The following is a 21,255-nucleotide window of genomic DNA, read 5'->3' as shown; positions in this document are numbered from 1 at the left end:
AGGTGCCGGGGACGTCTCCAGACGTGCCAATTCTTCCTCTTCGTGCTACCAGAGACGTCTCGGCTGTCCCTGATCTGTTTTCTTCATATCAAAAAAATCTTCAATAAATCCTTGAAAAATATGGGAACATGCCTAGACATTTCTTAACAATATTCTTAGTTAAACACCTGAAATCCTCAAATAAATTGTTAAGATAAAGGGAATTATACTCTAGTGTTTTGTATTCATCAAAATCCATTAGGGGGTCAACAATCTCCCCCTTTTTGATGATGACAAAACACTGAGTATATGCAAAATTCGAAATTTAAGCATATACACAGTATTTGATCAGATGTACAAGTATTGTGTTTTGGTTAGAGCTAGATACAGTGTGCATAATTCAATATAGTCAACTTTCAGTTCTATCCTTATGCATAAGTATTGATCTTAGTAGCTCTTGAGCAATTTTAGCATATCAACTGAATTTGAATCAAGTTAAAATATAAATTAATGAAATATTGATGCTAAAGACAATTGAAAGCTAAATACTTTTTGACTCCCCCTTTCTTTTTAGAAGGGCAATTGTCTTAAAGCCAATATTCTTCAATTTTATCTTTTCTAATTCAACTTTTGAGTATGAGTGTAAATTTTGTATTTTGCATTCCATATATTGGTTCTATTCCATATATTGGTTCTACTCCCCCTTTTTGTCATCAACAATGAAGGGGACAAATTTTCCTTAGGTGCCTAAAACGCAATTCCTATTAGAATTCAGTATATTACCATGAATCACTCAAGGATATTCAAGTTATGCTTCCTCTTTCCAAGTTATTTCTATTAATGAATTCAGCATTCATTTCACTCCCTCTTTGTTTTGGAATTCATTTCAGACCTTTCAAATGCAGTTATTACAGGTTGTGCTCCCCCTTTTTCATATGCATTGTCAAGTTGGGAAAGGAGTAATTTGATTGCACATTGTTAAGTTTGATTATTCAAAGCATCAGAATTAGTAACATACACAGAGTTTGATACCACAGAATTAGAAACATACACAGTTTCAAAAAGAAGGGTATGACCTTCAAATTGTATTACAATCATTTGAAGTCATTACAAGTATTGATTGCTAATACAAAAGAAGTTTCAAATAAGCCTAGGGTTTTACAAAAAGATGAACCCTAGATGTCTACAAAATGTCCCTCACCGGCGACGTTGCTCAATAGCCCTAGCAGCAGCCTCTATAAATCCATTTATTGAATCCAGTAGGGTTCTAAAGTGATCTCCCTGAGATTGATTGAAGGCTGCCACAAGTGCTTCGAACTCACGGGTTGCCCTGTCAATCCTCCCTCTAAGTTGGGCAGCCACACTGCCCACATTGCCTCCAGGGCTTGTCAACTCTTGAAGACCATCTGATATCTTTTTCAACTCAGCCTGTATCTCCATTGATCTTAGAGTTTGGTTTGTTCCCACACGAACCAATTCTGACGCTACAACTTCTATCTGAACTTTGATTTCCTTCAATTCTTGTAGGAGTGCTTCATGTGAGTACGGATGGGAGATAACTCAGCAGAGATTATTGATCTCATCTCTTCCCTCATCTGCTGGCACATCACAGATGCTAGAGTGTGCATCTGTTCCTCTGATAAAGTGAATGATCCACTGACTGGAGGAGGAGGAGGCACTGAGGTGGATGGTCCAGCCGAGCTGGAAGGTACATCAGGGAAGGCCATAGGACTATGTGGAGGAGAGAGGTGGTCAGGCTCCTGATGTTGGATCTCAGGCTCTATGGTTTGGGATTTTCTTTTAGGGGCCTTAACCCAAGACCCGTTTTTCTTGTGAAACTCCATCCTATGTAATGTGCTCTCATTGTAGTAGTCAGTGTTTCTCAAAGGTTTTTCTGGCTCATTTTCTGGAATTGGAACCTTAAAATGTTTGAACAGAAGGGTGAAAACCATCCCATATGGTATGCTAAATCTGGAATACCTATGACATACGGAGATATAGTTCAACATGAGCCTAGGGAGGTTTAGGGGAATCCCTAGCAAGATATGGTGCATAATAGCTAAGTCTCGCTCCGAAACGAAATCGAAGCGACCGGTTTTTAGAAACAAGACCCGGTTAACTATGCTCAAAAGCAATCTCATTTCGGCATTGAGGTCTTGGGACTTAACTATGTCAAGAGGGCCGCAATCCTCTCTACCTAAAATTAGGTTTAGGGCAATCTCCCTTTGGGGATGTGAGGTCGGAGCCTCACCGTATTTGGGGATTTGTAGCAAGGTGGATAGAATGTCCTCATTGATTTCTATCAATGTGCCTCGGACATATCCGGTGTACCCCGAGTCCCCTAAGGCCATATTGCTAAACATTTCTCTCACTAGGCCGGGATATGTTGACATATTTAGGGAACATAGGTGTTCCCAACCTTGGGCACGGAGTCTCTCTCCAATAGAGAACCCCTCACTAGCTAGAAACTGGAAATCAATATATCTACCTGTGGTTACCGTGCGATTTGCACAGGAGAGGGTCACGGTTGGCGGAGCAACTGGAGGAGACAGCGCGGAGGGCTCTTCCCTCCGTTCCTCGTCGTCGTTCGCTACCCTAGGACGCCTCCCACCCGTTCGCCTAGCTTTCTTAGGTGCCATGGATTGGAAATCTAGGAAAATGGGGAGAGATTTTGATTCGGTTTGTGGTGGAGAGAAAATGGAGGCTAGGGTTTGTATTTTCTTTGGGGACGAAAGAAGGTAGCTCGGGTCGGCTCGAGCTGTTTCGACCTAATTTAAAAACTTTCATTCGGTCTCCGAGACGTCTCCGCGACTAATGCGAGACGTCTCGCCGGGGGACGTCTCTGTGATTTGCCAGAGACGTCTCCGGCACTGAAAAATTTCAGAAAGATTTCTATCTTTTTCCAATTTATTTTATTCAACCACAATAATCAGCGTGATTTCTTTTGATGAATATAGAGTGAGTTTGCCCGTGATCCTTCCCTTCAATAATACATCCTATAAAAGCTTGATAATGATTTTTGAATTATCAATATTGAAATGAGGAATGTTTGACCAAATTTCGAATGCCTATGAAATAGGCTCTGAAAATATCTCCATGAAGAGTCCAAGGGAGGGTAACCATCCTCCGGAAAGTCAAACAATTCATCATCTAACTTTGATAGATTCATGTTTTCACTTATTAGATATTAGGTTTGCTATTTGTGACCTTGAAGTGTATTATTAGTTTGAGTAGCATTCACATGTATCTCTAGAGCTTATAAAGCATTGCATTACAAGTTCAATCTATTTGCTAGGGTCATACAAGCACAAAGCATTCCTTAAAAAGTTGAACCTATCTTTACAAAGGGGCTTTGTAAAGATATCGGCCAATTGATTTTCAGTACATACATACTCAATCATCACATCATTTTTCAGCACATGATCTCTTATAAAGTGATGCCTAATCTCTATGTGTTTTGATTTAGAGTGTTGAACAGGATTTTTTGTTAAATTAATTGCACTTGTATTATCACATCTAATTGGTATGTTGTCCATTTTGATACCGAAATCTTCAAGTTGTTGCTTAATCCAAAGAACTTGGGCACAACAGCTTCCAGCTGCAATGTACTCAGCCTCAGCTGTGGACAAGGCAACTGAATTCTGTTTCTTGCTAAACCAAGAAACCAAATTAGCACCCAAGAATTGACATGTGCCATTTGTGCTTTTTCTGTCGAGTTTGCACCCGGCAAAATCAGCATCGGAATAAGCAATTAAATTTATATCAAATTGTTTAGAATACCATAGGCCTGCATTAGATGTCCCTACTAGATATCTGAATATTCTTTTAACAGCTTGCAAGTGTGATTCTTTAGGACATGCTTGGTATCTAGCACACATGCAAACACTGAATAATATGTCTGGTCTACTAGCAGTAAGGTAAAGTAAAGAACCTATCATACCTCTGTACAATTTACAATCTATACTTTTACCTTTTTCATCTTTGTCAAGCTTGCAACTTGAGCCCATAGGTGTGCTGATTTCCTTTGCATCCTTCATCTTGAACTTTTCCAACATTTCCTTGATGTATTTGGACTGACTGATGAAGATGTCTTCCTCTGATTGTTTTATTTGTAGCCCAAGGAAGAAGTTGAGCTCACCCATCATGCTCATTTCAAATTCTCCCTGCATAAGCTTAGCAAACTCTTGACAGAGACTATCATTAGTAGCACCAAAAATTATATCATCCACATAAATTTGCATAAGCAATAAGTCATTCCCTTTTCTTTTAATGAAGAGAATTTTGTCTACATTTCCTCTCTTAAACTTATTTTCAATTAGAAAATTACTTAATCTTTCATACCATGCCCTAGGGGCTTGCTTAAGTCCATACAATGCTTTATGCAATTTAAAAATATAATCTGGATGTAAGTGGTTCTCAAAATCTGGAGGTTGTCCTACATAAACTTCCTCCATTATATAACCATTTAAGAAGGCACTTTTTACATCCATTTGATAAAGTTTGAAATCCATGAAGCATGCATATGCCAAAAGTAGTCTAATAGCCTCTAACCTAGCAACAGGAGCAAAAGTTTTCATCAAAATCTATTCCTTCCTCCTGATTATATTCTTTGGCTACTAGCCTAGCTTTGTTTCTTATTACTATTCCATCTTCATCTAGTTTATTTCTATATACCCACTTGGTGCCTATAATTGAAACATTAGGGGGTCTTTTCATTAGAGTCCAAACTTGATTTCTTTCAAATTGGTTTAATTCCTCTTGCATAGCATTTATCCAATTTTCATCTTTCTCGGCTTCCTCTAGTGATTTAGGCTCTATTTGTGAAACGAATGCAAGATAATTACTAGTGTTTCTTAAAGAGGATCTTGTCCTTATCCCTTGTGAAGGATCACCAAGGATTAGATCCCTTGGATGACCATGTGCATACCTCCATTCCTTAGGAAGATCTTGATTTCTCGCTGGAGGTTGATCTTCTTCATCTTGCTGAATTGTATCTTCTTTGATTTCATCCTCATGTTGTTTGTCTTGTATGGAGAATTCCTTCATTCTGTCTTCAAGTATACCTGCATCACCATCTTCTTTTTTTCTAGAAGAATCTCCATTAGCTTCATCAAAAACAACATGAATGGATTCTTCAACAACGAGAGTTCTCTTGTTGAAGACCCTGTATGTTCTACTAGATGAGGAATAACCTAAGAAGATCTCCTCATCTGATTTAGCACTAAATTTACTTAGATTGTCCTTTCCATTGTTTAAAATAAAGCAGCGACAACCGAAAATATGAAAATAGCTTATATTAGGCTTCTTATTTTTCAACAACGCATAAGGGGTTTTCTTTAAGATAGATCTAACTAAAGCACGGTTTAAAATATGACAAGCAGTATTTATTGCTTCAGCCCAAAAGTACTTTGGTAGATCCGATTCGCACAACATGGTACGAGCCATATCTGCTAGTGTGCGATTCTTCCTTTCTACCACCCCATTTTGTTGGGGTGTCCTAGGGGCCGAGAAATTGTGATTGATACCGTTTTCTTCACAAAATTTTTCAAAATGCTGATTTTCAAACTCGGTACCATGATCACTCCTAATTGCTTTTAGTTTTAGATTAAGTTCATTCGAAATTCTATTATGAAATTTGATAAAAACGGAAAAGGACTCATCTTTGTGTGCAAGAAATGAAACCCATGTAAAACGTGAAAAATCATCAACAATTACAAGACCAAACTTCTTACCCCCTAGACTAGCAGTTCTAGTGGGTCCAAATAAATCCATGTGAATTAGTTCTAGGGGTTTTGATGTTGAGACTATGTTCTTAGACTTGAAGGAACTTCTTGTCTGTTTCCCTAGTTGACATGCAGCACAAATTTTGTTCTTTTCAAAGTCTATTTTTGGTAGTCCTTTGACTAGATCTTTTGTAACCAATTTAGAAATTAAATCCATGCTAGCATGCCCTAACCTACGATGCCACAACCAGCTAGTCTCATTGACTTTGGCATCCATGGCTACAAGACATTGGCCATCCTTCATGGTGAGATCATCAAGATCTACCATGTAAACATTTCCACGCTTATGCCCCGTAAATATGATTTCATTGTCAACTGGACTACTAATTATGCATAGTGAAGATTCAAAAGACACTTTAAAGCCCTTGTCACAAAATTGACTTATACTTAATAAATTATGTTTTAATCCATTAACTAACAATACATTGTCGATAAATGAGGAGGGTGATATGGAGATTTTACCAACGCCAATGATTTGACCTTTAGCATTATCTCCAAATGTGACTACTCCTCCTTCTTTTGATTTCAAGGTGACGAAAAGGCTCTTGTCACTGGTCATATGCCTTGAGCAACCACTATCAAGATACCACATTCTCTTTTTACTCCCGACTGCAAGGCATACCTGCAAAATAATCATGTGAAGCTCTTAGGTACCCAAGTTTTCTTGGGTCCTTCTTGGTTAGTGAAGTTGGTTCCCTTAGGCACCCACACTTTAGTTGTGTTTTTACCCTTTACAAATGTATTCTTGTTAATTTGAATTTTTCTTTGAATGCAAGAATAGACTTTATGTCCATTTTTCCCACAATGGAAGCATGTAGGTTTTTCAGTTTTGATATCTTTTGCTTTCACAAAAAAATTCTTTAGATATTTTTGTTGTTTGCTAGTTTTGTATCCTAATCCGGCTTTATTAAAAACAGCTCTTTGATTGGATAGAATAAGATTTAATTTTTCAGGGCTATGTGTAAATTTCTCCACAATTGATTTGTATTTATGTACCTCATTTTTAAGATCCAAATTTTCTTTAGCCAATTCTTCCTTATCATTTTTAAGGGATTCAACATTTTGTGCAAGTGAGGTATTACTATTGAGTAGGAATTTAACTTTTAGATTTAATTCCTTAATGAGTGTTTTTGCCGTTTCATTTTCAAAGCTAAGTTTTGAATTTTTATTCTCTAGGTCAATGGTGTTAACATTTTCAAAGCTCTCCTTCTCAATCAATAGGTTTTCAATGTCATCCTTTAGTTTTTGATTGGAGGCCTTTAACTCTTTATTTTTTGCTCCTAACATACTACAATCACTCATGAGCTCTTGGAAAGCTTCATATAATTCTTATAAAGTAAAATATGTAGTTGAGCTTTGACATACCTCATCGTCGTCGAATGCCATGAAACACAAGTTGGCGGTATCTTCCTTCTTTTCCTCGGAGGAGGATGTGTCACTATCATCCCAAGTTGCTTTCAACGCCTTCTTCTTTTTCTTTCCATAGTGCTTCTTCTGTTGAGGGCATTCGGAGCGGATGTGTCCCGGTCTCTTGCAATCATAACATATGATTGGGTCTCTTTCTTTTTCTTTTTCCTTTTTCCAATCATTTCTCCCTCCAAACTTCTTTCTTGGGAAGGGTTTCTTTCTTCTCATGAATTTCTTGAACTTCCTTACTATTAAACCCAAGTCCTCATCTTCACTTTCTTCTTTACTCTCACTGTTTTCTTCTTCACAAACACTTGAAGTAGCCTTGAGTGCGATTGTCTTCTTCTTTGGCACATCTTCTTCATGTTGCTTCATTGTGAGCTCATGCGTCATCAATGAGCCCAATAGTTGTTCAAGTGCCAATGTGTTGAGGTCTTTAGCTTCTACGATCGCCGTGACCTTCGCTTTCCAAGCTTTTGGCAAGGACCTGAGAATTTTACTCACAAGTTCTGGGTTAGTGTAAGATTTACCCAAATTCTTTAGACCATTTATTATATCAGTGAAGCGTATGAACATGCATGAAATGGTTTCGTTGGGTTTCATCTTAAATAACTCATATTTGTGAACTAGAATGTTCACTTTAGATTCTTTGACTTGATTGGTACCCTCATGGGTAACTTCAAGCCTATCCCATATTTCCTTGGCGGAACTACAGGTGGAGACTCTATTAAACTCATTCACATCTAGAGCACAAAACAATGAGTTCATGGCTCTAGCATTGAGTTGAACCATCCTACTATCATTCTCATCCCAATCCTCTTCAAGTTTGGGAACTTGAATGCCATTAACTATGTGATATGGTTCGTGTGGTCCTTTGATTATGACCCTCCACAAGGCATAATCTTGTGCTTGAATAAAAATTCTCATTCTAGTCTTCCAATAGGAATAATTTGTCCCATTGAAGAGTAGAGGTCTATTGGTAGCCTGCCCCTCAGCAGGAACATTGTTGAAGGGTGTTGCCATCTTGATCTTTGGCAAAGACGGTTAGGTCTTCAAGAAATACACAGAGCACCTGCTCTGATACCACTTGTTGCCCAGAGATGGTCACCCAAGAGGGGGGTGAATTGGGTGTTTTAAAACTTTTTGTCTAATTAAAACAAAACACACAAGTGTATGTGCTAAAGTAAAGGTAGAGTTATAAGAACAGTCAATCGCAAACACAAAGATTTATAGTGGTTCGGAGCTTCCACTGCTCTTACATCCACTCCCCAAACACCTTTGAGAATTTTCGCTATAATCAGCGATTACGGTCCGGTAGTTTTGCGAGTGCACTACCCAACTCGTTGTTTTACCCCGGGCTAACAACGAACCCTACAATCCCCCAATTTTTAACCTAGGCTTGGGACGCCTATCCCTTGTTCCAAGTCCCTTGACTGGAACAAGCACAGTAATCAAATGTTTTACAAAGACTTAAAAGCTCTTAAGAAAGCAAATATATCAATGAGAAACAATGAAACCCGGAAGAACCCTTTTTGCCGTTGGAAGCGTGGGTAATGGTGGTTCTTCCGATGTGGATCGTGTTGGCTTGAATGTGAGCTTTGAATGCCGAGTGGGAGTGAGTAGTTGAGCACGAAATCAGATGGGAAAGCTTGAATGCACTTGATTTCTCCTCTTGAATGCACTAACTCCCTTGAACCTCTTTCTCTTTCTTCTCTCTTGAATGATCTTGTGTTTTGGTTGGTAAGAAGTTGTTTGAAGGCACTTAAAAGCTCCCTTTTATAGCCCAAAAAGCAATAGATCCATTAGACACAAAAATATGATCGTTTGAAATTCAAACAAACCTACAAAAGTGTGTCAGTCGCGTCCCAGGCGCTCCGGAGACGTCTCCGCTTCAACGCGAGACGTCTCGGCTGTATAAAATTTCTTTTGACGTTGTTTGGAGTCGACTCGGCGCTTTACGGGGACGTCTCTGAAGAAGAACAGCTTGAATGCTTGTTTTTCTATTTTTCTGAGAGAGTCGGCTCGGCACTTTACGAGGACGTCTCGGGATGTTTGCGCTTTATGCATGGGGACGACTCCGCGACGTCGGGGACGACTCCGCAGTTTTATCACCGAAAAACAGGTCCTCTGGAATCTCCTGAGAGAGTCGACTCCGCGCTTTCTAGGGACGTCTCGGGAAGTTTGCTTTTTATGCGTGGGGACGACTCCGCGTCCTTCGGAGACGACTCGCGCGCATCCCTTGAAATCGGCCTTTCTGCCGTCTCTGAGAGAGTCGACTCCGCAGAGTCGGGAGTCGACTCCGACCCTGCGAGACGCCTCGCCAGGTGCCGGGGACGTCTCCAGACGTGCCAATTCTTCCTCTTCGTGCCAGAGACGTCTCTAGGACAAACCGGAGACGTCTCGGCTGTCCCTGATCTGTTTTCTTCATCTCAAAAAAATCTTCAATAAATCCTTGAAAAATATGGGAACATGCCTAGACATTTCTTAACAATATTCTTAGTTAAACACCTAAAATCCTCAAATAAATTGTTAAGATAAAGGAAATTATACTCTAGTGTTTTGTATTCATCAAAATCCATTAGGGGGTCAACAAAGAGGTTCCATATCATCTTATGGCTTCCTTCCTAATTTATTAATATTTATCGTTTGATAAGCATAATCCCAATGTCGGCACATTCTTCTTCTCTCCTAACTATTTCTCTTCAAACATAATCATGCATACACTATTGTACCAACCACGAGCTTCAAATAATAATCATATTACTTATGCAATTTTGGTACAAATTTTTGTAAGCCAATGAAGATAAATAATCTCCTTGCAACATAGCCCATTACATACCAAAGCCGTGTTTAATTATATTTTATGCTATCAATGTTTTTTTTTAATGCTTTATAATATTTGTTACGGGGGAACTTAGCCACCATGCCCCACGTGACTGGCACGCGCGCCCAGAAAGACTACGGCTGCCCCTTGATCCAGCAATCCGACCTCGGGTCGGCTATCTTCGGCTCCGCAGTCCGACCCCGAGTCGGCTGCCCCTTGATCCAGCAATCCGACCTCGGGTCGGATATCTTCGGCTCCGCAGTCCGACCCCGAGTCGGCTGCCCCTTGATCCAGCAATCCGACCTCGGGTCGGCAATCTCTTGACAACAACAGACTGTTCTCCTGAGGCACGCCGCGGCCCCCTGCTCCACTACTCCCTGCAACGGCCGAATCCGGCGCTGCCCCACGATCCCCTGTAACAACCGTACGAAGTGGAGCTCCACTACGCCCTGCCATGGCCGTACCCGGCGCTGCCCCACGACGCCCTGTAACGGCCATGTCAGTGGCAACCCCATCGTGCCACACGATGACCAATCCCCAGAAAAACCCCCCAGCCTGATATATATAGGGCTGGGGGGGGAAGGAGGAGGGTAAGCAAGATTCTCTATAGCATCATCTTACCTGCTACCTCTCCTTCTCCTTCGATTCCCTCTAACTTGATCGTCGGAGGGCCCCCACTACCCCAGTGGTGGTGCGAGGCTTGCTTGCAGGTTTTCCGGCGGAAGGTGGAGCGCAACCAAAGCAATTCAGAGGGAACCCCGTTCACACCGCTGTGCCAATCGTTCTCGGTTTGGACCCCCAGCAACAGTTGGCGCTAGAAGGAAGGGCCGCGCCCCTTGCCGCAGACTACCCCCTAGGACTGGGAGGCGCCACAGGAACCTTCCCGCTAGGGGGGCTATGTTGTGGGGGGGGTGCACCCGAATTTAGTCCCACATCGGCTAGTAGCGGAAAGGTTCTGTGCCTTAAATGGGGGGTGGAAATCCTTTCCTCTCGAGGGCCCTTTTGTGGGACAAAACCGTGAGGGCACCAGTCTCCCCCCGTCTGCGCTGGAAGCGCGGGCCGGAGCGCCCAAAGCGGACAATACCTCGGGAGGAACGCAGTCCTCTTTCTCTGCTAGCTTAATGTGGGCTAACTGTTGCGTGAGGCTCCGGCCAAAGCGTCCGTCCCCGCAACAGATTGGCGCTAGAGGAAGGGCCGGATCTCAGAGCGATCGTAATGGCACGGCGAGGTGGTCGTGGAGCTTCCAATGCTTCCGGTCGCGGGGCCTCTCGCGCCACTGGCCGGGAGGCCGCTGCATCTCCAACACGCTCTCAGCAACACTCCACCGCCCCACCGCCCATTCAGATGGTCGAAGCCGCCCAGTTCGACCAGCTAACCCAGCAGGTTCGCACCCTCGCGGAGGCGGTGCAGAATCTGCAGGGTGCGATGTCCCGGGCGCCGCAGCAGGCTCAGGAGCCGCTGCTGCCTGAGCGTTCGCCTGTCCTCCTCAACCCGCGCTCCTTCCTCTCCCATGGGGAGGAGCGCCGGCGCGAGGAGGATTCTCGAGCACGCTCCATTCTGCCGGGACCTTCCCACCGGAGCTGCGCGGGGTACGAGAGGCGGGCCCGGGCGCATTCCCAGACCCCCCAGTCCTCGAGGAACCCGCGCTCCAGTCGGTCCCCCTCTCGCCGCTCCTTGTCTCCCACCCACCGGTCGCGCTCCCTGGACCGGCGGGTGGACGATCTCCACCGACAACTCCAGGTCCTGAAGGGCCATTCCAAAGATCCCTTCGCCGACTTAGAGATCTCCTCCCAGCCGGCGCTCGCCTCGAGGATCCTGCGGACCCCGAATCCGCCGGGGTTCAAAATGCCGGCGATCGAGCCCTATGACGGGGCGGCGGATCCGCGGGATCACGTCGAGAGTTTCAGGACCCTTATGCTCCTCCACGGAGCATCAGATCCCCTTCTCTGCAAGGCTTTCCCGGCAACCCTCCGTGGCCCGGCGAGGGCATGGTTCGCCGGGCTGGAGGCTGACTCAATCCGGTCCTTCGACCAGTTCACTCGCCTCTTCATCACTCATTTCGCCGTCAGTAGCCGGCGGCGACTGGTCTCCGACTCCCTCTTTGATGTCCGGCAAAACGAGGGAGAAAGCCTGCGGGATTATCTTACCCGCTTCAACAGGGCTACGCTGGAGGTCCGGAACCTAAGTCAGGAGGTAGCTCTTTCAGCCCTGAAGTGTGGCTTCCGGAAGGGCAGGCTCACCTTCTCCCTGGACAAACGCCTGCCGCGGAGCTTCCCGGAGCTGTTGTCCCGGACGAACCAGTATGCGGACGCCGAGGAGGCGGCCGCCCACCGGAGCAAGGAGGCCGCCGAGACCCCTCAAAAGCTTGGGAAGAAAAGGCGGAAAGAGGCACGCCAGAGGAGGAGCCCGACGCCACAGCGTCGGCGCAGAAGCCCGTCGCCGGCGAAGAACCACGGTGCCCCACGCCCTCGTTCTCCGCCCCGACGTTTTCACCGGTACACCCCTCTCCTAACCCCCCGGGCCCAGATCCTTATGGAGATCAAGGGGCGGGAGGACCTCCCGGCCCCGAGACAGATGCGGAGGATCCCTGGGAAGAGGCCCTCCCGGGCGTACTGTGAGTACCACCGAGACCACGGCCACGACACGGAGAACTGCTTCCAGCTTCGGGACGAGATCGAGGCTCTCATCCGCCGGGGGCGTCTCGGTCGATATGTGAGCGACCGACGTCCCCCCGCAGACCCGCGTCCGGCCGACCCGGCCCCTCCGGAGCCTCGGGAGCAGAATCGACCCGTTGCGGGCGTGATCCACACTATCACTGGGGGCTGCCCCCGGCCCGTGAGGAACTCAGGGGGCTCGACGGAAGCGTCAGGGGCGGCCGTCGCAAAGAGGCAGAGGGTCGGCAATGTAATCACCTTTTGTGATGAGGATGTAAAGGGGGTTCAGACCCCCCACGATGACGCCATGGTGATCTCCCTCACTATGACAAACTATAATGTAAGGCGTGTTCTTGTGGATAGTGGAAGCTCAGCTGATATCTTGTTTTACGAGGCCTTCCAAAAGATGGGCTTGTCCAGACAATTGTTGCACAAAATATCCACCCCCCTCATGGGATTCACCGGTGACGCTGTCCCGGCGGAAGGTGTCGTTGAGCTGCCTGTGACTGCGGGCGTCGCACCCGCAGAAGCCACGGTGCGACTCCGGTTCTTGGTTGTCCGTGTTCCCTCGGCCTACAACGCTATCCTCGGACGACCCGGACTGAACGCCCTTCGCGCGGTGGTCTCTACGTACCACTTGCTCATGCGGTTCCCCACGGCGGTCGGGATCAGGGAGGTCCGAGGCGACCAACCGACCGCACGGCAATGTTTCCTAGCGACCCTCAAAGGGAAGAAGCCCGCAGAAGCTCTAAGCGTCGAGTCCCTTGATGCCAGAGACGAGGTGGCCTTGCGGCAGGGGGAGCCGGCCGAGGGTGTGGTCGAAGTTCCCCTCGAGGAAGGCCGCCGGGACCGGGTGGTCCGGGTCGGCGCCAATCTCGACCCGGGAGCTCGGGCCCGGTTGGTGGAATTCCTCCGAGCCAATGCCGATGTATTTGCCTGGTCGGCGGCCGATGTACCGGGATCGACCCGGAGGTCATTTCTCACGCCCTCAACGTCGACCCGACCCACCGGCCAGTGAAGCAGAAGAAGAGACATTGTGCCCCGGATCGGATCCGGGTGGTCAACCAGGAGGTAGACAAACTCTTGGAGGCAGGATTCATAAGGGAGGTGAGTTACCCCGAGTGGCTGGCAAATGTTGTACTTGTCCGGAAGGCGAGCGGGAAGTGAAGGATGTGCGTCGACTATACCGACCTGAACAAGGCGTGCCCTAAGGATAGCTTCCCGCTTCCGCGGATAGACCAACTGGTCGACGCGACTTCCGGATATCAGCTGCTGTCTTTCATGGACGCCTTCTCCGGTTACAACCAGATAATGATGGCCCCACAGGACGAGGAGAAAACTGCCTTTATAACGGACCGGGGGCTGTACTGCTACAAGGTAATGCCCTTCGGTCTGAAGAACGCTGGCGCCACTTACCAGCGCCTCGTCAACAAAATCTTCAAAGAGCAAATCGGCCGGAACATGGAGGTATACGTGGACGATATGCTGGTGAAGAGCCACCAGGCAGACCAGCACATCGTGGATCTGGAGGAGACTTTCACCACCTTACGGAAGTTTCGCATGAAGCTGAACCCAGCGAAGTGCGCCTTTGGCGCTTCGGCCGGGAGGTTCCTTGGTTTCATTGTCAACTAACGGGGTATCGAAGCCAACCCGGACAAAATCAAGGCCATCCAAGGTATGTCCCCTCCAACCAAAGTAAAGGAAGTTCAGGAGCTCGCTGGAAGGGTCGCCGCGCTCGGACGATTTGTGGCAAAATCGGCCGAACGCTGCCAACCATTCTTCAAGGTGTTAAAACGCCCAAAAGACTTCCTCTGGACGGCCGAATGTCAAGCAGCATTTGACCAGCTCAAGGAATACCTGGCGTCTCCTCCCCTACTGTCCAAGCCGCAAGAAGGGGAGATGCTCTACCTCTATCTGGCAGTCTCCCCAACCGCGGTCAGTGCGGTGCTGGTTCGGGAAGAGGCAAAGCTCCAGAAGCCTGTGTACTACATCAGTCGGGTCCTACGGGACGCCGAGACGCGGTATACGAAGGCCGAAAAGATCGCCTTCGCGCTGCTGACCGCGACCAGGAGGCTCCGCCCCTATTTCCAGGCCCATTCTGTCACCCTCTTAACTGATCAACCGTTACGACAGATCCTCAGCAACCCCGAGAATGCGGGACGGCTGGTGAAGTGGGCAGTAGAACTCGGTGAGTTCGACATCCGCTACCAGCCTCGACCCGCCATCAAGGCCCAGGTGCTCGCGGACTTCCTCGCTGAGTGCACGGTGCAGGAGGCGGAACCTAGACCGCCGGAAACGCCCAGCCTCGACCTCCCGACCTGGACGCTTCACATCGATGGGTCGTCGAACCCCGAGGGTGGAGGGGCCGGGCTGGTCCTTACCAGTCCTGATGGAGTGATAGCCGAGTATGCTTTGAGGTTTGGATTTCCAGTTACCAACAACGAGGCGGAATACGAGGCCCTAGTCGCAGGACTCAAACTCACCGGGGAGCTCGGCATCCGGCGTTTGAAGGTCTTCACCGACTCCCAGCTGGTGGTCGGGCAGGTCCGTGGGGAGTTCGAGGCCCGGAGCCAGACCATGCAGAACTACGTCCGGAAGGTGCAAGCACTCATTCCCGACCTCGGCAGTGTCGACATCCAGCAAGTCCCCAGAAGTGAAAATGCCAGGGCCGACAGGTTGTCCAGCTTGGTGGGCGCAGAGGCGCACAACTTGTCGAGGGCAATCTACCTGGAGACCCTGGATGCCCCGAGCATCGGCGAGGCTGGAGCGGTGATGGCGATTGATCCGGAGCCGTCTTGGATGGACCCGCTCGTCGCCTAGCTCGCCGAAGGGATCCTCCCTGAAGACGAAGATCAAGCTCGGCGACTCGTCAAGAAGTCCGCCCACTACGTACTCTATGAAGGGAGGCTGTATCGGACCTCGTTTACCGCCCCCCTCTTAAGGTGCCTCCGCCCCTCGGAGGCGGCCTACGTCCTCGGCGAAGTCCATGAGGGCGTCTGCGGATCGCACTCGGGGGCTAGGTCCTTGGCGCACAAGATCATGAGGCAAGGCTATTATTGGCCTACCTTGTTGGAGGACTCAAAGGATCACGTACGGAAATGCGACGCCTGCCAGCGCCACGCCAACGTCCAGAGAGTCCCTTCTGTCCCCTTGGCACCAATCACCGCACCCTGGCCCTTCGCACAGTGGGGAATGGATATCCTCGGACCATTCCCCGTCGCTTCCGCCCAGCGGAAATTCTTGATTGTTGCAATCGACTACTTCACCAAGTGGGTGGAGGCAGAGCCGCTGGCCACTATCACGGAGGCGCAAGTCCGGAAGTTCGTGAAGAAAAACATCATTGTCCGATTTGGGGTACCCCGGGTCCTCATCTCGGATAATGGTCGACAGTTCGACAACAAGCATTTCCGTGACTTCTGCGAGGAATTCGGGATCGAGCATCGGTTCACATCTGTGTCGCATCCCCAAACCAACGGTGAGGCCGAGGTGACAAACCGGACAATCCTCCAAGGAATTAAGGCGCGAATCGGTCGGACGGGGCAAGCTTGGGTCGAAGAACTCGAGAACGTCCTTTGGGCGTATCGAACCACGCATCGGACCCCTACCGGGGAGACGCCTTTCAGCCTAACCTATGGCACGGAAGCGGTTGTCCCCGTGGAGCTCGGACTCCCCTCGCCCCGGGTGGCTACGCACCGACCCGAGGCCAATTCGGAGCAACTCCGAGGAAACTTGGACCTCTTGGAAGAAGCGAGGGAAATGGCGCAGGTTCGGATGGCGATGTATCAGCGGAGGGTGGCCCGATATTATAACTCCAAGGTCCGACCAAAACTTTTCAGAATCGGAGATCTGGTGCTAAGGCGAGCCAAAGCATCTCAACCCGCGGAAGGTGGAAAGCTGGCGCCAAATTGGGAAGGCCCGTATAGGGTTCGCTGGGTAAACCGACCTGGCTCCTACCAGTTGGAGGCCCTAGATGGTCGAGAAATTCCAAGGAGCTGGAATTCCGCTAACCTACGGGTGTATTACCAGTAGAAAGACAAAGCCAGAAAGACAGTTCAAAAAATGTATAGTCCTTTTCATTTCAATAATTCCTGGTCGCAATGGCGTGTTCGTGTGATTACAAAGAATTCCCAGAGGGGGATTGGGGAGTAAAGAAAGTAAGGAAGAGGTGGGGACTCCGTAGAGTTGAAGATCCGGGATCCCGAACCCTCCACCCGAAGCAGCTGCAATCCCACCGGGCGTGGGTGCTTCTCCCCGGAGGCGCCATCGACGCCCCACGCAAAAGACGAAGAGCCGGCGCGGACGAAGAAGAAGTGGACGAAGGAGGAGTTCACACCGCTCCTAGAGGAACGCCACCTCCAAAGGATATTCCGGCCCTCCCCAAGAGAAGGGGAGGGAAGGAATACAAGGGAGAAGAGCGCGAGGAGGCGCGATCCCGGATGAAGCGTCTGGCGCAGAGCTCAATCGGGAGGTGGGACGGAAAAGAGGGGGGATGTGATCCCGGATGAAACGCCTAGAGCGGAGTTCCACCGGGGAGAATCTCTCCGTTGATCCCAGATGAAACGGCTAGTTGGCGGAAGTCGCGAGGGGCGCACCTCCCGTTCTTTCGGCAGGGGCTTCCCAGCCACACACCGGAGAGGAGGTCCACGATCCATGGCAACTTGAACAGCTCCGGGTTGGCAGGCTCCACCGCACCTGCCCTTATATTTATAGCCAAACTGTGGCCCCCCCGGTCGTTCCGATGCGGGTGGCTCCAATAAATGCGGGCGCATCGAATCCGGAGCCGTTCCGGCTCTCGAGGCGTATCCTCCCACGACCTCCTAAGCGTCGTTCTCCTTAATTGCATTCTTCATGCAGGACACTCCGGGCGGCGTGTATCCCACGGCACGCGTATCTCCGCACGCGCCCAGGCCGCATCCGCCTCGAAGAACGCGCGTATCGCGGCCGCTTAACTGGCACTCCTCGCAAGCAGCAACTGGCTGATCCGATTTCCCAGGTAACGCCTCAATTAGCATTTAATAGCCTTCTGGTGTTCCCCAGGCGACGCGTCGAGAGGAGGAGAAATACGATCGCAGCTGGCCACGGAGAAACCCCGTCGAGCGGCAAGTGATAGGCGCGCGACCAACGAGCGGAATTCTCCGAGGCTCGGCCCTCGGATGCCAGGCTAACCCGATGATCATCCCGGGAGCAGACTAGCCTGAAGCCCCGACCGGTCGCCTCGGCTTGCGCCAGCCTTGGCCGACCAACGAGCGGAATTCCCCGAGGCTCAGTCCTCGGATGCCAGGCTAACCCGATGATCATCCCGGGAGCAGACTAGCCTGAAGCCCCGACCGGTCGCCTCGGCTTGCGCCAGCCTTGGCCGACCAACGAGCGGAATTCTCCGAGGCTCGGCCCTCGGATGCCAGGCTAACCCGATGATCATCCCGGGAGCAGACTAGCCTGAAGCCCCGACCGGTCGCCTCGGCTTGCGCCAGCCTTGGCCGACCAACGAGCGGAATTTTCCGAGGCTCGGCCCTCGGATGCCAGGCTAACCCGATGATCATCCCGGGAGCAGACTAGCCTGAAGCCCCGACCGGTCGCCTCGGCTTGCGCCAGCCTTGGCCGACCAACGAGCGGAATTCTCCGAGGCTCAGTCCTCGGATGCCAGGCTAACCCGATGATCATCCCGGGAGCAGACTAGCCTGAAGCCCCGACCGGTCGCCTCGGCTTGCGCCAGCCTTGGCCGACCAACGAGCGGAATTCCCCGAGGCTCAGTCCTCGGATGCCAGGCTAACCCGATGATCATCCCGGGAGCAGACTAGCCTGAAGCCCCGACCGGTCGCCTCGGCTTGCGCCAGCCTTGGCCGACCAACGAGCGGAATTCCCCGAGGCTCGGCCCTCGGATGCCAGGCTAACCCGATGATCATCCCGGGAGCAGACTAGCCTGAAGCCCCGACCGGTCGCCTCGGCTTGCGCCAGCCTTGGCCGACCAACGAGCGGAATTCCTCGAGGCTCGACCCTCGGATGCCAGGCTAACCCGATGATCATCTCGGGAGCAGACTAGCCTGAAGCCCCGACCGGTCGCCTCGGCTTGCGCCAGCCTTGGCCGACCAACGAGCGGAATTCCCCGAGGCTCGGCCCTCGGATGCCAGGCTAACCCGATGATCATCCCGGGAGCAGACTAGCCTGAAGCCCCGACCGGTCACCTCGGCTTGCGCCAGCCTTGGCCGACCAACGAGCGGAATTCCCCGAGGCTCAGTCCTCGGATGCCAGGCTAACCCGATGATCATCCCGGGAGCAGACTAGCCTGAAGCCCCGACCGGTCGCCTCGGCTTGCACCAGCCTTGGCCGACCAATGAGCGGAATTTCCTGAGGCCTAACCCTCGGATGCCTGGCCTAGCGCCGGAGGAATTTCCTGAGGCCTAACCCTCGGATGCCTGGCCTAGCGCCGGAGGAACTTCAAGAGTCAGGAGTCGGCAAGACGCTACCAAGAGTTAAAAAGAGGAAGGACGAAAGTGAAATGAGGAAACACTTTGTTTGCATTAACTTTCGTTGCATCAGGGCCGAGACCCATACAACATGGCAAAACGCCAACATACAAAGAAAAGAACAAAGAAAAAGTACAGAGGGTCAGCTTGGAGGAACCCCTGGATCGGGAACGGCGAGCACGTTCGCGAAGGGTAGGGAGACGGTTGGAGAACCGGTAGGCAATGGCATCGGAGGGGAGTCGAGGAGGGGGACCCCACTCAGGTCAATTCCGGGGTATTTAGTGGACACCCTTGCCAGGCCTTCATCGAAGCCTAAGGCAAAGGAGTCGGACCCCGCATCCGACATGTCACGGATGAACTCGGCGGACTGACGATAGGCCTGTACCGCCTGACGCCCGATTTCTGCGCTCTTCTCGGCCAGCGCCGCCTCCGCTCGCTCCGTAATCTGAGCTTTCGCTTCCATGACCTTCGCCACAATCCGCTCGTCCGCCTCGGAGGAGACCCTCAGCAGATCGGCCCGAGCCTCCATGTGCTTCGCCTCGGCAGCGATGCGAGCAGCCTCAGCCTCCTCCAGGCGCGAATGAAGCTCCTGGTTGCTCGCACGAGTCCCCTCCAAGGCCGACTCCAATTCGGCCATCTTGGCTTCAAGAGATCGGGTTCGGTTGCGGGCGTTGTCGGCCGACTGCTGGGCCTTCTCCCACCTCTCCCGGAAGTCGGCAGCCTTCCGGGACTGCTTTTCGGCTCGCTCCTCCGCCTTCCTGATCTCGCTTTCGAGACCCGAGGCAACCTTGAGTTGCTTCTGAGCCTCCAACAGTTGCCTCTCGAGGGCGGCGAAGCCGAGTGCCCGCTCTTCGGCCACCTGGAGCCTCGTCTCGAGGTCCCTGGTCGTTCTCCCCGCCGCAGCCTGGCCTCCCTCCTCTACAGCTTTCAGTCGGCTCTCGGCCTTCGCCAGGAGCCTCGCCTGTTCCTCGTGGCTCTCCTCCAGACGGATCATGTACTGGGCGAGCTAAGAGACAGGAAAAATGAGAGCGTCAGACGGGGATCAATAGAGCCTATAAATGACGAAAGCGACCAAAAGAACACTCACCGACATGAGGCAGACGCAGCTGGCAGCTCCGACTTCAGGGATCCTCATCTGCCGGACCTGCCTACGGTCACCCTCCAGCAGCACCGTCTCGATGAGGTTTCGGGCGCCGGCGAAAGTGAAGGCCGACCCCGACTTCGCCCCGGAGCCGGACGGTGGTTCTGCGGCCTTACCCTTACCCATTGCTTGAGGGAGAGCCATGCCGACCGTGCTCGGGGCGGGGGCCGCGCCAGAAATCGACAGGGTCCCGCTCGGCCGAGGCCTCGGCACGCCCCTCCTCGTATCATCCGAGGCCGACCGAGTCGAAGGCCGGGCTGGGGACCGACCGCGTCCGACCCGGCCGTCTCGGGCGCGCCCGGATGACACCTCCGGAAAAGCGGTAGTCTCATCACCGGAGGGCTGATACGGCGTCAACTGTCGGTCCGAGCCCACGGCGTCCCCCTGATCGGTGGGCCCGGACCCGTCTGTCGGCGTCGGAGTCGCTTGCTGGCGGGGCTTCTTCGCCGGTGGGACCTCGCTCGGAGGAGTCCGTTTCTTCCTCCGGACCGCTTCCAGTAGGGACGCCCTACTAACAGCCATTGCCCTATCTGACTGCATGACGTCGTCGATTTCTGCAAAAAGAACGAGATGGTTAGCAACTGAGAAACTGATGGAAAGAAGAAACGAAAGAGGAGAAAAGAGCTAAAAAAGAAGAAGTGATGGCGGGCTCACGGTCGGCGGGGACCGAGCTCAGACCGACGTTCACCAAGGCATCCTCGGAAATAAGGCGAGCCACCGGGGGGAGCCGGCCCTCGGCAACCAACCCCCTCAAAACGGCGACGCCATCGGACTCCTCCCTTGACAACCTCGATAGGCCGATCGGGGACTTCATCGGCGTCTCCCAGGTTGTCCCGATTCCCCAAGAGGGATCTACGTCGACGAAAAAGAAACGCTCCTTCCAGCCATGAATGGAGGAAGGAGCCTTCTTGACGAGGCCGCACCCTCGCCGCGCCGCAAAGCACCACCACCCTCTGTCCCGGGGGTGGCCGTTCAGGCCGTAGCATTCCCAAAAGACGTTCAG

At 50.8% G+C, this 21,255-nt stretch overlaps 1 protein-coding gene across 1 annotated transcript; it reads right to left on the bottom strand.

Annotated features, from left to right (window-relative positions):
- Nucleotides 1-957: 957 nt before the first annotated feature.
- Nucleotides 958-20,396, bottom strand: LOC149753052 (uncharacterized). Its single transcript, XM_089924964.1, has 3 exons — nucleotides 20,199-20,396; nucleotides 19,325-20,117; nucleotides 958-1,055 (listed from the first exon to the last, which is right to left on the bottom strand). The coding sequence occupies exons 1-3, from the start codon at nucleotides 20,394-20,396 to the stop codon at nucleotides 958-960; spliced, it is 1,089 nt and encodes a 362-aa protein (XP_089781090.1).
- Between the last annotated feature and the right edge of the window lie 859 nt (nucleotides 20,397-21,255).

This window comes from Phoenix dactylifera, chromosome 8 (genome assembly GCF_051530095.1).
Source record: "Phoenix dactylifera cultivar Ajwa chromosome 8, Ajwa_hap1_PhDact_Kaust_v1.1, whole genome shotgun sequence".
Classification (NCBI taxonomy): domain Eukaryota; kingdom Viridiplantae; phylum Streptophyta; class Magnoliopsida; order Arecales; family Arecaceae; genus Phoenix; species Phoenix dactylifera.
This window is presented reverse-complemented; position numbering and strand designations above follow the sequence as displayed.

What these genes read in the sequence shown, in the direction of transcription:
- LOC149753052 (XM_089924964.1), bottom strand. Translation starts at nt 20,396, where the DNA reads ATGGCTCTCCCTCAAGCAATGGGTAAGGGTAAGGCCGCAGAACCACCG. An exon ending in GCTGCGTCTGCCTCATGTCG is followed by an intron (nt 20,118 to 20,198) that starts GTGAGTGTTCTT and finishes CCTGTCTCTTAG; the next exon opens with CTCGCCCAGTACATGATCCG. An exon ending in TCCGATGCCATTGCCTACCG is followed by an intron (nt 1,056 to 19,324) that starts GTTCTCCAACCG and finishes TACAATTTGAAG; the next exon opens with GTCATACCCTTCTTTTTGAA.